The sequence below is a fragment of the Lepisma saccharinum genome, chromosome 11 (genome assembly GCF_977018435.1).
Source record: "Lepisma saccharinum chromosome 11, izLepSacc3.1, whole genome shotgun sequence".
NCBI lineage: Eukaryota > Metazoa > Arthropoda > Insecta > Zygentoma > Lepismatidae > Lepisma > Lepisma saccharinum.
This window is the reverse complement of record NC_139239.1, coordinates 57,782,415-57,797,980: the sequence shown is the minus strand read 5'-3', so window position 1 is coordinate 57,797,980 and position 15,566 is coordinate 57,782,415. Positions and strand designations below refer to the sequence as shown.

The following is a 15,566-nucleotide window of genomic DNA, read 5'->3' as shown; positions in this document are numbered from 1 at the left end:
TGTCGCACGACCCCCTTCCCATTTAAAATTCTGAAGTTGAATTCAAGATGGCGGACATCAAGATGGCCGCCGACCGTGTGGGTGGCGTCAATGTGGTTCTCCCTTGGCCAGGCAATGATTGGTCATCGCCAATTTCAAATTCCATGCCGCAGTGGCCTTGTACTGAGGGTGTTAAGTGACTTATTGAGCCACCCTGTAGTGGTCATGAGGAGAATTGTGAATAACTGATGTGCACTTTTTTCATTGCCTCAAAGTCAAAGCTTAAGTGCTAGTCAGATCAGAAAAGTTAAAATATAAAGTTGCATTATACCTTGAGTTCCAAGAACTGGGAGAGGTCTTGGAGCAGGAGCAAATGCAGTCCTCCTGTCTGTTGCACCTACAGTAGAATGGCAAGCAAGAATTTATATTAAGGTATATTAAGTATATTGTAAGAAAAATAATTATGTTGTGATATAGTATGGACATTACATTTGTAATATGTAACATAGAAAAGGTAGTATGCCACACCATGTATTGTCAACATGTTAAAATCACACGTACCTTTTTCCCCTCTGAATTTTCGGATCAAACTTGATCCTTCTTCAGGGATAGAAGAAAGGAATAAGAGGTAGAATGGATACAACATAGTTAAAATAGTTTAAAGGAGGTTAAAAAAATAAAAACTTTATGTCCTGATCATATGTCTAAAGCAATCATTCTGAGGTAGCTGCAAGAACCAGTTATTCACTTCAGACATAATCAGAACATCAAGTTTTTAACAGACTTTAAACTATTTTAACCATTGAAGATTAGGCACACACACACGCTCAGTGGTTAGAGCTGTGGCATGGTATGCCAGAGACCCGGGTTCGAGTCCTGGTCGAGCCTGCATTTTTCGCTGAAAATTTCTACGTATTTTAACCATGTTTAAATCTTTCCGCATCTAATTTTTTTCTTCCATCTCTGAAGAAGGATTGGACCTTCCCGATGATGTAGTGGTAACATCATCACCTTGTAATTAAGTGGTCTCCGGTTGATACCCGTGGAGGCACATAATGGTTTGGATCCCACTTTAGAAAGTAGGTCCAATCTCGATTAGCCTCAAACAACGAAAATTCTGAACAAGGATCAAGAAAAAATTAGAGAATAAAACGAGGTATATTATTGAAATTTTCTCGTAGTTTTTTAATAAGTAGCCTAGAATTATTATTTCATATTCTAATAGCGCACATGCATTGGAGGAGAGCAACAATACTGACACCATTTACTGGCTATTTTTAAGCCTTTGTATCGTTTGTTAGTAGTGGCAAAGTTTATTAAACAGAGAACCTAGAAACATTTTTTATTAATCTATTAGGCATTTTCTTTCATTCTTTTTTGTTGTGTAATCCAGTAAGTGCGCTCAAGTAAATCAAGTAAGTGTAAATGACAAAATATATTCCATGCTGTGTTTCAAACAAAATACCACATAACCATCACCATGCTAAATTAATTTAAATGCATCTTTGGACAAACAAGTGCAGGAATGTTTGACAGAACTACCAAGAAGTTAATTATTAACAACAATCAATTCTAGGAAGCCCCTTTCAAACATGAATATGCATGAGAATAATGAAGTGTATAAATAGCTATTCTATTTTTTGATAATTGTTTCCTATACATCATAAAAGTTCACTTTTGGACAGTTGGAGATAAGAAATAATTTTTGACATTTAAGGACACACAGTAGGCAGAATTTAGATGGCCTGGAACAACTGTAGTTATTCCTCAAACCTATATATTTAGCACTATATATATATATATATATATAAGTATTATTTCCTTAATTATCAGAATGCATAGAGAAACAGATTTTTAATTACATCAAATTTTAGGGCTAAACGTGAGTTAACATCAGTGTAAGAGCCTTACACTTATAAAGGTGGGGTATAGCATTCTACATTAAGATTTAAGTAAGATAGCAAGGTAGTTATCTGAATCATGCATGAAAATAGCAACCATTTATGATTTCATCACTAATAATAAATCCATAAAGTAGCAGAAGAAAACTGATATTGTTTTTTCATCAGAGAAGTTTCTTCTCCGTTTCAACAGGCATAGGTGTTCTGCTGCTATAGTTATCTTTGTGAAATAAAAATTTTGGAAAGTTTGTAACAACTCTTTTTGCAGAAGATACATAAATGTCCCCTATTATTAGTGGTAATATTGTTGCTAATGATGACTAGAGAAATTCGTTTACATATTCTCCCTTCTTTTTGTGGTCATTTCCTAAAACCATTATTTGCACCAGACGACAGAGTTAGTGGTGCTGCTGGAGCTTGATCCATTCAAGAATGGAAAAGCAAATTAATTTTGCCATGTTAAAACCCATCAATGATATTATGAATGTGTGGTACGATATACAGGGTGTCTTAATGGCACCCACTGACCACAGAAACGTGTAGGGTACACGAAAACAAACAACTTTCCTCAGTGACATTTTTCTTGTTGGTGCATCATTTCGGTGCTACAGTTGTTCAAAAGAGCCTGTTTTGCCGCCTGAATGCTGGCAACCCAACACATTTGATTGCAATTGAGATGTCATTTCCTGTTCAAGGGTTGCCAGGCCACACATATTCTGTGAAAAATGACATAAGCTACATCAGCCATATTATGTACCATAAAACAAAGTGAGAAAACACATTCTGTAACCCAACAGGACGTGAAGCAACGATACGAAAAATGATAAAAATACAACGTATTCAAAAGGAAGTGATAAAATCGAATTTTGTCTCGGCTTACATGTCAAATATTTGCAAATCTCTTTGCCAAGTTAGCAACTACAGTTTCGTGTATCCACTTCTTCCTTCTGATACTGGTTGTCTGTGATACACTGAACAGTTGACAAAATAGAAATGAAAGAACTCAAAATTCCAAAGACGGCATTATGTGGCAAGCAATAAAAATGGTTGAAAATAAAGGAATATAGTACTATCAAAACAAGCTCTCTGCTGACTGTGTTTATCTACGCACCGGATACACATGTAACAGTTTGCAACTGTGAATAGGGCAGTATATTCACTGCTTATTCATGATTATTATCCCGCCGTCCTTATAGCCGGCACAGGAACTGCCTTTATGGCAGTGACCCTCTCTTGCTGCGTTTTCCTATGAAGGAATTCATAGTCAAACAACCAATTAGGCCTAGTGTTTAGGCAAGAACCAACAACGTTAAATATCCCCCTCCCCAAAGCAGTCAGTAGGAAAACTCAGATTTTGTCAAAATAACTGTTCCGCACTGTGATTGCACACTGGTTCCTACGATGCCCGGACCTTAGGTTGTTACCGTGGTTGTACATGTTTTAGCCATAATGTAAGAATGTGAACCTCAGATACCTCCGTTATTAGCACCACAATAGCACAATGCATTAATCAGTACAAATAGATATATACACCTGTAGGTATCAACTTTACAACAAGATTTGCAAATATTTGACATGGTGTTGGGGATAAGCAGCCAGATGTAAACTGTAAGCCAATAAAATTTGCTGTTGATGATTATGGACATGTAGGCTGAGAGACAAAATCCGATATTACCACTTACTTTAGAATACGTTGTTTTTCTATCATTTTTCATGTCGTTGGTTCACTTTCCCCTTCCCTTGGATTAACTGCTGGTTTTCTGGCTGGTAGGCCATGTTACCCTAGATGTTTGGTCTACTGGACGCGTTCCTATCTTCGTTTTACAGCTCATAAAGTGGTTGATAGATGACATCCTGTATATTTTTCATTTTAGCTGTTATCACAATTTTCCAATATTCTGTGTAATGGTACCAACATCATTAGTTTACAAATTTGTCTCAGGTTAATTGTTGTGTTATTTTGATCAATGTTTATCTGCTAATAATTTAACTAGTATGGTGAAGCAAAGAAAAACGGGAAGAGGAGGAAGTGAAAAAGTCTAGGTTTTCACGTAGGACTGAGGGTAATGTTAATTAAGTATTAGATGTAAAAATGAACTGGGATGATGTGCAAAAAGAGGGTTCGCCAACACTTTTTCTACAACCCTTAGGGTGATCCGACTTACTTGCAGCCTGTGGATCCCATGCACGAGGGAGCCGTGGTTTAAGGAGGTCTTCACGTTCACGATTTAATCTCAAAGGCTGTGGTTTGAACGCGGGCGCTTCCTGCTTTGGAGCTGGCACTGGAGGTTCAGATTGAGGAATTGCACCGTACTGTGGTGTTGTCCAGGGCAGTGGTGAAGCAGTTCGTGCTTCGGCTGCTCGAACCACTGACTCTACAATGTCCGAGTGCTTTTGAGTGTTTTGTATCAATTCTTGGAAAGCTGTATCTACAGACCCGGTCTCTAGAGCTGCTTCCCATGGAGACTTTACAATGCGGACTTTTGGTTGACTTTGCCTTTCCTGAAATGAAATTGAAATGTTTACGTTTACAATGTTGATATTAATGCAATGTATCCACATATCATTGCTTATGTATCCATAAATGACCATCTCTTCCTGCCCCTTATAAACTAAATTCTTTATGCAAATTATATGAGCATCGCCACCCTGTAATTAAGGGATCCCATGTTCTATGCCTGGTGGGGCACGTAGTGGATCGGATCCCACTTTTAACTGTAGGTTCAGTTCCGATAATCTTGCAGTACATAAAGTGGACTTAAAACTCAGCATGCATCATCATAATGTACTAATGATTAAAAAATTAAACACACAACATTTTGACCAGAATTATCAAGGGTCCTTTTCGTACAGGATTTAAAATAGGATAATGTTTTTAAAAAGAACTTAAAACAACAGGTAATATAAGGAGAGGAGGGGAGTAGTGCAACTGTCCCTTGCATGTTTTTATCAGTTTTTGCAAAACAAACTGGACACAAGAAAGAAACATGTTTAGTGCTTAAGTACATTTATCATGTAAGTGACAGTATTGAGATTTTTTTAAAACTCTGATACTTGTTTCTTTCATAAAACAATCTTCCTTTCCTAACCCACAATTGTACCCATTTTTCTCCTTTGTACATGTGAAAATCATGAAGCAGATTCTCTATAGTGTGTAGCGAGGAAACAATCAGGACATCTCAAAGAGAGAGTCATTTATACCCTTTTACTACTACATAGAATTCCACCATTGATGATGAAGTACATAGCTTTGAGCATTTAAAAAAGCTGGCAATGAAAATACTAGGTTAGTCAAAAAGAATTAGCAGATTTCAAAATGTTATTTCCAACAAACCATACAAGACAGGAACATAATCCGCACATCATTGGATAGAGGAAGGTTCCAAGTTTGAAATTTGCTTATGACAAGGTAGGTGGCTGTTTGTTGAATCTACGGCAGAATTCGTGTTGCACTTGCACAATTGATTCACACTTCACAAATTTTAGCACACACAACAACTTTTCCTGTGGCGTTGTAATTTACTCGCAATGAGAAAACAAGTCATTATTAGTGCACGAACGAAACCAAATTTCGTACAACAAAACTTTGAACCTTAATCTATCTCATGATGTGCAGATTATGTTCTGTCGTGTATTGTTTGTTGGAAATAACATTTTGAGATTGCTCCTTCTTTTTTATTAACCTAACCTTGTATATTATTAGTTATTTTGTGTGAATCGGTGGGCATTATTTCCCAAGTCCTCCAAGTGTGGTTATGGGAAAACTGTAGTATATGTAGAGTTGAAGTGGATACTGGTGGGTTTATGTACCCACATTCAAAACAAAACAAACAAAAAAAGGAGAGAAAAAGCTATAACGGTTAAAATATTACAAAAAGTAGAACCCTGATTTGGGATATGAGCAATGTACAGGGAGGTTACTCACCGGGAATTCTGCTTGAATTATTGGGTCCGGGAATTATGCGTGAATTCTGCAACTTTTCAAAATCCAAATCCTATTGAATTTATCCATAGGTAATTTATCAATTCCCTAAGGCAAGTTATTTTCATTTAGTTTATATTTTTATCGAGGAAGGAAAAGAAAGCTGCATGGAAAACATTTTAGAATTCTCTCAATCCGTTAATTTTGTTAGTGTTATTTGCAGACCAATTTGACAGACAAGGATTATTGCAAGAAAAGATATCTTTTAAGTCCATTAGGTAAATTTGCGTTTGTAATTATCATACAATTAACATTTTTTTGTAGATTAATTTATCCCGTAACATTTGTGACTTGTGTTTGAAGATGTATTTCAAGTCTGAGTATGTGAGATGGCAAATAAATCCACACCTTAAATTAATTATTTTCAAAATATATAGCATTTAATTGAATCGAATTAGAATTTTTGAATAATTTGGAATCGCACAGACCCTTTATATTGTAAATATATTTGTGTCTACACACGTGTGGGTGGTGAGAGGCGGTAGTACGTAAGGTTGAAATAGAGAACACATCTGCTTATACCCTTGAATTTTTGGAAAGTTTGCCTTGAAAACAAGGAATTATGCTTGGATTTTGTCACGGTCTTAGAGTGTCGACCCTGAATGTAACACAAACAATACATAGAAACTTCCATAGAAAGAATACAAGTAAATGAAAATAAAGAGAAGTTGCATGTTATAGAAATATTTATCAATCAATGAACAACTCTTTCAAATGTGATGTAGTGTAATCTGTGTTGGGGTGGGGAAGAGGAGGTTGGGGTTTGGGTGATGCCAAGAATTTGATTTTATTCTTTGAAATAAAATGTAGCATTTTCTAGTACTGATTTTTTTTTTTACTGAAAATGACAATACTCATACCTGAACTTCCGTAATTTTTTGCATTTGTTCAATGCGTCTTTGGTCAAATCCTTGAGTTTGCATTTTTGGAGTGGCAGGTTGTGATGGTATAGAACCTGGCGCAGATGTGATCTGTACACTGAGAACTTCACTGCTGGATTGCTTCACAGTTGTTTCATCTACAACCCATTTTTCAGACTTCTTCCGCCTTTTTGCGAAGAGTTCTGCTCCTATTAAAAGGAAGTGAATACATTCATTCTAGAACAAAATCAAGAACTAAATGTGCTGTGCATATATTAAATTTGTTTAATAGCTCAGGATATACCAGAGGTTCCCAAACTTTTCATTTCAAGGTGCACTTAGTGTTTTCAAGATTTTTTCATGATGCCCAAGTCAGAATGCCTATCTAACACTTGCAACGCTCAAACTTTGTGGTTAGGTTGCTTGCCCTAAGTTAAAAAGTAAACACACATTTTATATTCAGAAATATTTTTATGTGTGAAAAGTAATAAATCAGCAAATATTTAGAAGAATCATATAATTGATTGAATTTACAATTGAAAATGGAACATTGAACATTTCATGGTGCACACTTTGGGAACAACTGGGCTATACTTCAAGGAGCGAAATAGAAATTATGAGAAGTTCCAAACAGAAGAAATCAATCTTTGTTTGGCTTAATGAAAAGTACATAAATAGAAAAAAGGGATAGGAAAGAACTATCAATAATTATTGATTGCTTCAGAGATATGAAGTTAATAGTTGCATGATATGAGAATGACGAAAACCTGCCCTAGCCATCCTCTAGGGGTTTAGTGACAAGCCAACAGTTGTCCCAACCATCTGTTGAAGGTGCACATTTTTTACTGACTTTGTTTTTATCATGTTCGTTATTGACCTCAAAAGTTTTTAGAAAAGTATGTACAATTGCAGAAATGTTTTGTCACCTGTACAAAAACATATTTCTTAAACAAATTATATATGCATGGTGTACATCACATTACATGCACTTTTAGGTAATTGGTGAAACGTTTGAAATATAAATTATATAAAAAAAAATAATACATGTATACCTCTTCCTTTAGGTGAATTGAGATCCTTGACAAGGTCAAAACAGATTTCAGGACTTAAGGAACCAGGTTCAATGCTGAGTCCTTGACGTCGAAGGCTGTGAATGTCTTGCACTTGGCCCCGTGGGTCCATCACTAACTTCAGTGCAGGCTTGTCTTGGAATTTCATCTCCTGAAAATTTAAGTGCAGTCTCATTAAAAAATAATAATAATAAAGTGGCCCTTTCCTTTCTTTTTCACTGGTTCATTCCTAAAGAATTTTGAAATGTTCTTAATTATCTGCCATATTATGAATGGACTATACTCAACATATTAAAATAATTTGAGTTTATGATTAATTACTGTACAGAACTTAAAAATAATTGTGCTAACTGTTTATATTTGATCATTGGAATAGAGACTACTGCAAATTACAAATGTAAATGCACAGGTTTCAAGGAACACACGGATATTCATGTATTGGTGACATGAAAACATAACATACACAATCTGTTTTCCTGTAAGCAAATGACCTAAATCACTTTCATATATATCAAAAATTACTTCCCATTAATGGAGGATGCCAAAACATTAAAGGTATTTGGGAAAGATAAATTATTATTCCATATTCTGGGCATGGAGGACTATTTCAAAATGCTGCACTTCACACCTGCTGCTTTGGTTTCATGCTTGTCCACCACTGAAAGTTTCATGGTGATCCTTCTTGAATGTGTCTATATCTTCCCTTGTTAGAGTTTTTAATACTTCTCTTTTCCTCAATAAAACTGCCAGACTGTATGTCTACCATAATGTGTTGTAGAAGTCAAGTCCTGGTTCATATTAAAATTATTTTTCACACAGTTAAGTTCATTGCATATAAATTCCACCATTGATATTCAGTTTATCATAATTTATCTCTGCACATTGTCACTGTTAACCTACTACCACAAGTACATGGCATAAAGATATGAGTTATATGAAAATTTGGTGCATATTAACATTAGAGAAAAAAACAACTATTGACTTAGTTATATCATTAATTACTGCACCACCTTTCTTTGTACTCATTTTTTCATTATTGCTGCTCTTTTTCTTACATTTTTAAACATTACAAGTAATTGACATATTTTGCTATATTCACAAAAGTTTGACTGCATCAATCGTCTATCGATGATTCAAGAAAGGATTCCATAGTCATTCAAGACAAAAATATATTTTTCTGGAATCCGTACAAAGAATTAGTTTAAATAAATAGACTGTGAAGGACAACTATTACAATTGTCAGTTCAGTAGCATGCCCAGGATTTATGTAAGAGGGTAGAGGTTATGACCACATCCTCCTTTGACCCTGCACTGTGTCAATTTATCAAGATATTTTATTATATGTGATTCTGAGTAATGCTGTAGATATTGAATTACAAAATTGTTTAATTTACATTGTTTTATAATTACACACCTGAGGGCCAACATTTGGGATTTTGAACGATAGAAGCTTGTCTTCTGCTGGAGCCTCGGGAGTTCCGACTTCTCCATCTTGACCTTCATTGGTACCAGTAGCTGTATAAAGAAATAAAGAAAAACTTTAGAAATGCTTGTTTTTAAAATTGGCAAGATATAATTTAGTTTACAAAAATGTGTTGAACCTTCAAAACCTTTAGAGTCCAAGTACCTTATTTGAACTCTGATTTGATTTGATTTGAAGTTAAAATTTTGGGAGTGTCAGCACTTAGGCTATTTTGCTCCCGTCACATGATACGGGGGCCAGCCCCTTATCATTACAAATAACAACTCGAACGTTGCATAACTAAAAATCTTAAAATGTTCTGACTTCTGTTAAAAGCTGAGGCTGTAAATGGGCACTCAGCACACATAAGGACAAAAACAGGACAACACACACAAAATTATACTGGCCATAGTGCCAGTCGCCAGAGCCTCGTTAGTCTGCAGTCCAGGGTGTACTGACGTGGAAGTGAGGTTGACATTTGGGTGTACTACGTGTCACCCCTTACACCCCTATTTGAACTCTGAATCAACCCTGAAAGTGTTTTAGGGGAGAGGAGGAACATAAGCACTTGATCCAGCTCCAGTACATCAGATGGTTCATATCACTGGTACTAGACATGAGAAATGCTGGAAATTTCTAATGTTTTTAGTAGACAGAATCTACTGTTATCAACTGAACTCTACTGTCTCTCCCGGAAATCTACTGAAACTCAAGTTCAGTAGGCCTACTGTGCATGTACAGTAGAAGAAATACAAGTGAAATATTCTCTTCAGTATTACATGCAATATTGTATACAGTGTATGTAACTCAACATGTTGGCTGTAAATATAACTTTTCATTCCTCCTGATTTATAATTTGTTTTTATATCTACGCGTATTTGAAAAGCTAAACACAGTAGATGTTTCAAAACACCTATTGATCTACTGAAAACAGTAGACACAATTTTCAGCAGGAGAGCTACAATTTTTCCATATGTCTGGGATTCATCTGAATAATTTAGGTCATTGCCCGAGGCTCCACATCACACCCATTTAGAGCTGGTGCTGTTTGTACAATGAGATTTTACAGCAAAACTATGTATGAATGGTACCTTGGTATGATTGAGATATCTATAGCTTTCAGTAAAGTTAACATGTCTTATTTGTATGTAGTGTCATTAGTAGCCACACAAGAGGCCATCTTTTGTTTATTTAGAAGACAATACATCAAAGGTTGAATCTCTTCATTGCTTGTAATGCCTTGTTATTAATACGTGGATTCCTAGCATCACCTTTAGGTGACAAGTTTTCATACTTATTTGTAAAATATTATTTTTGCTTATTTTGATCCTTTGTCTTTTGACAACAATATGGTTCATTATTGGATAGTGCTGCATACCAGGCCAGGGCTGGCAGCCCCCTTGACAGTAGGTAAATCTATTTTGTATTCTAATTTCTTTGAGGTGAAGAGTGAAAATATAGACAGCATATATTATTTTGTTCACAAGTTCGCAAGGATAAATTCACAGAACATGAACAGCAGCCATTACATTTGTTACGGAGCTCATTTCTCGTTAAATGGTGATGTCAACAAGCACAATTGCCGTATATGGAGTAAGACCAATCCTCAGGAATTACAAGAGGCTCCATTGCATCTTGAAAAATGCACTGTCTGGTGTGGGTTACATGCTGGAGGCATCGTCGGTCCTTATTTATTTAAAAATGAGTAGGGACATTGAATTTTCGCGATGCGTGAAATCGAGAAATGTGAAAAAAGACGCAATTTTGAACATTCTGCACGTAACTACACCCCCAATGATGAAATATGCACGAGTTTTATTCGCGAAGTAATGCAAAATATGTGCTTTTCCACGAAATGAACGCTTTTTCGCGAAATAACCGTGAAATATCATCAAATTAAGTAGAAAACACGCAAAAACGGGCAATCGAGGTTGTGCGCGCAAACTGTCGATTTGTAAAGAAACGTTTGCCTAAAGTTTCCTACCACTTGCAGCTGAAGAACGTTTTATCTTCGATCACATCAGGAAGACGCTGCAAATTGAGATTTCCCATGCACATAATCTCAGTTAGAAAACTTCGCTCCCTGTCAAGCTGCATTCCTTTCCTCCCCCGAATAAGTCGTCTATGCGAACAACTTTCTTATGAATCGCAAATATTTCTTCCACTCACAGGTGAATGTGGAAGAGTGAGTAAATATACATATATATAGATATATATATATGCACAGCGAGACTTAGAACTGTGGTTAAGTGAAATTCTTATTTTTTTTTCAGTGCAATTACCAGTGGCGGCGATTCGAAGGAGTTGGGAGGGTTCGGGGTCCCCACTTTCTTTGCCCCTGCACTATGGCCTCTAAATACTAAGCCTTGTCTAGCGAGAAAAGTAAACCATCCTTGCCCCACCCAATCGCTGCTACTGGCAATTACAGTTGAAATCTAAGTACTTGTGTATGTGTACAGGATATAAAAATGAAGTAGTTAATCAATTTATAGCTCTTTTGTTGTTGTTTCCTCTCATGATGAAAAAGTGTGTGCCATTTTTTTTTCCACCGCTTGTATATACCGCTGATCTATCATTTTATTTACCGCTAGCCTCAGTTTTTATATACCATAAATTTGTCTCCCTAAAAATGAGGCCGGCACGCGTGTTACTGTCAATGGTTGTTACAGATCAATGATCAGTGATTATTTGTTACCAAATTTGCATGGCATCGACCTGCAACAGTTTTGGTTTCAACAAGATGGTGCCACACCTCATACTGCTACCCCAACAACCGATTTATTGAAAGAACAATTTGGCGACAAAATTATTTCCAGAAATGGTCCAGTGAATTGGCCTCCAAGATCATGTGACCTAACACCACTGGATTATTTTCTTTGGGGATATGTAAAGTCTCTGGTTTATGCTGATAAACCAGCAACAATTGACGCTGTGGAAGCAAATAGTGGCACAACGGCCAACCATATGACCGCGGCGAAGGGCTTTCCACCAAGAAATGCGGCATGCTCTATTCAAAAAAGCACATGGCAGATGTGTGCAATTGATGCGCAAGGGATTCCCCAAAGGAAGCGAATGGGTCTGTTGAAGTCATGGGGTTAGGGAAGGGTTTAGCGAGTATGTTATCCACAGAAAGTGATATGTGGAGACTGACAACTAAGAAGAAAGTGAATATCCGTAGTGGACATCACTATTACGTAAAAAAACAAAGATGGTGGTGGTGGTGCGCTAGGTTGCATATGTGTCGACATGTTCACTGTGTGCAGAGTGGAGGTGCCGAGGGAACCACATCACAGACGATGTTCAAACTGTCTGCCATTAACTTCCACGCAGAGATGACAACGCCGAATCAACGATTGTCTAGTGCGAGCAAACAACCCCACGGTGTCTGCTATCGTCGCTGCGGCGACATTAATGCGTGCAACGAGATCCTCGGCTGACACAACAGGTATTTCGTATACGAGGCGTTCCATCTCTCCCCATAGAAAGAAGTCCAGTGATCTTGCTGGCCACGGGACGGCACAGGCCCACCCCTACCAATACACCGATTGTAGAACAAGCAATTGAGGAAGTGGTGCACCATCGTGTTGGAACCATAGTCCTTGCCTCAGTGCCAAGGGCACGTCCTCCAACAGTTCAGGCAAACATCACGAAGAAATGCATGATATGTACCACCACACAGGTGAAGAAGGAAAATGTACGGCCCAATCAAATGGTCATCCACTATCCGACACCACACATTAACCGCAAACCTGTGCTGATGGTGTGCCACGAGAATTGCATTTGGATTTGAAAAATCCCAAACGTAACTGTTTTTACTGTTGAACACTCCCGATTTGGTGAACATTGCTTCATCGGTCCACAACACCCTGTTTACAAAATTCGGGATAGTTTCCATGTGATGCAAAAACCATTGGCAAAACACCACACGTGGGTCAAAGTCCTGAGGTACAAGGTCTTCTACCTTTTGGAATTTGAATGGGTACACCCCTCTTCGGATAGGACGCGCAACACATTAACATGGGAGGTGTTGTGGGCACTGGCTATAGCGCACGTACTGGTGTCAGGACGATCCCTGACAGCATTTAACACCGCAACTTCACATATCTGCCATGTGCTTTTTTGAATAGAGCATGCCGCATTTCTTTGTGGAAAGCCCTTCACCGCGGTCATATGGTTGGCTGTTGTGCCACTATTTGCTTGTAAACATAATTTTTCCACTTTTCCCACTTCAATAACTCCGAATGGGTGCCGTTTCACCTCCTTAGCGTTGGAAACGAACTTTAGTCACACACACACTCACACACACACACACACACACACACGCACACATTATTTAAATACATTACATGATTAATTCATCCGCCAAATTATCTTTCAAATGCGCGCGCTCCTTTTCCTCAAAATAATTGTTCATGCATTTAAGCAGCAACAATCTGAAGTATATATATATCTGGCCTTACTTCTCTCTCTGGTAATTTAGAATGCATAACAAAAAGAATTATTGGGATCGAAGCGAGCAGGAAAACCTTTAGATCCAAATATTTACAAACTGAAAACAATATTGATTTAATGGGGCGCAAATAATTTCCCATGGCATTTTCTTCAACATTTTTTTTTTTTTTCATTTATATCGTATTGGCTCCCAGGGCTGACTCCTGCCGGTCCCTAGCTATGGCTCTGAACTTGAACTATAAGAATAGGAGATATTGGGATTGCGAGAGAAGCGAGCAAGAAAATTTTACGAAATGTACTTTTATTTGTATAAGATTTGAAATCGAGGGGGACAATTGCCCCTCTGTGCACCATGCAAGTGCTCTTAGCCGTCTGGAAGAAAAATGCAAGAAACACTTGAAAACTAACTCCATCTTGAGTATCCATTTGTCCTGCTATTCTTAGATTCTGCTACTCATGTTTCTTGACTTCAATGTTTGCCCCCCCTCCCCCCCCTAGATTGGACTTCCGTCCAAGATTGGCGGTACAATATCCCTGCTTCCCCTGTAGTTGCAGCACTGTTTGTGAGTGTCTCTTCATCAATTTCCCGTCATCACTCATTGTCACGATCAGCTAGAAGTGGCAGAAAAGCAACGCTAAGAAACAAAAATCAAATATCCACTTGCTCTCTCTATCACATGAATCGCTCCAAAAGGTAGACTTGGGAAACAAAAAATTAAACAGTTCCAAGTTCATAGCAACACATCCAAGAAAAAAGAAACATCCAAACACATTAGGCACCTTTAATACAAGACTACTCAAAATGTCAACTGTTGTAGATACTGAATATTGCGAAATCATTTCCCGAAGTCTGAATCTGGAAGGGATTTTTCCCCCCATCCTGATACGACATTATACGGAATCCCACACACCTTTAAGTGACAAAATCAATAAATGTTTTTGTTATGTTGCTAGAGTAATACAGGATATAATTGTTAAGATTAGTGAGAATTCCAGGTAGGAATGTGTTCTGTATTTTTCACAGGGGGGCAAAGCAGGCTCCCAGGGGGGCAACTGCCCCCCCCCTCTAGCTGCGGGGTATGGTAGGCACTATGATTGAAGTGAATATTGTACATTTTTACTTGTATGATATAAATACCTGTATCATCGAAAATAGTATGGAGTGTGTATTAAGGGATGATGTCAGTAGCAGTCAATTAACACTTCAATAGATATTTTAGAAGATATAGAAGAAACTGTAGTACTTGCATGGCATTTCTAAATTTTGTTTTATAATAATATAATGACACCCTCCCCCCACACACACTTTACCTTCATTTAATGCTGTTAAACTTTTGGAAAATGGACTTGATTTACAAAGTCCCCCCTGATAACCCTTGAGCCCCCCCCCCCCCCCCTGGAGATCAGTTCTAGCTACAGGCCTTCTGCATACTCTTGGTTGACTCTATGGATAATAATTCAAGATGGTGCAGGGCTATTATGGTTGGAAGGTGGCAGCATATAATATAAGTGTAATATAGAACTAAGCAACATATACCTGGAAAGGCAATATGATCCCCCATCATTAGTGGAGGAATAGAATTTCCTGTATGGAGTAAACTTATAATCATAAGCACAAGTGGCGACTATTGGGTTCCAAATCTAAGGGGGCAAAGTGCCAAAACTGGGGGGGAGGACAGTTTATTTTCCCTAGGTAGATAAGTTTTAACATAGTGCCGGGGCAAAAGCAATAAGTGGGGGTCAACTGCCACCCCCCTACTTCTAATCGCCACCACTGCTAAGCACTGAAAATATCTCGATGGAGGCTTTATAATGCAGAATTCCAGGTTTAAATATTTCTCATGGTTTTCATGTTATGGC

At 37.6% G+C, this 15,566-nt stretch overlaps 1 protein-coding gene across 1 annotated transcript in view; it reads right to left on the bottom strand.

Annotated features, from left to right (window-relative positions):
* LOC145994824 (uncharacterized) overlaps nt 1-15,566 on the bottom strand; it is a 175,088-nt gene that overhangs the window by 9,121 nt on the left and 150,401 nt on the right. The window contains exons 13-17 of the mRNA XM_083131145.1: nt 9,207-9,307; nt 7,775-7,943; nt 6,723-6,931; nt 4,046-4,382; nt 311-376 (exon numbers count right to left, since the gene is read on the bottom strand). Coding sequence (XP_082987271.1) covers nt 311-376; nt 4,046-4,382; nt 6,723-6,931; nt 7,775-7,943; nt 9,207-9,307 — 882 coding nt within the window. The remainder of the gene's footprint in view (nt 1-310; nt 377-4,045; nt 4,383-6,722; nt 6,932-7,774; nt 7,944-9,206; nt 9,308-15,566) is intronic.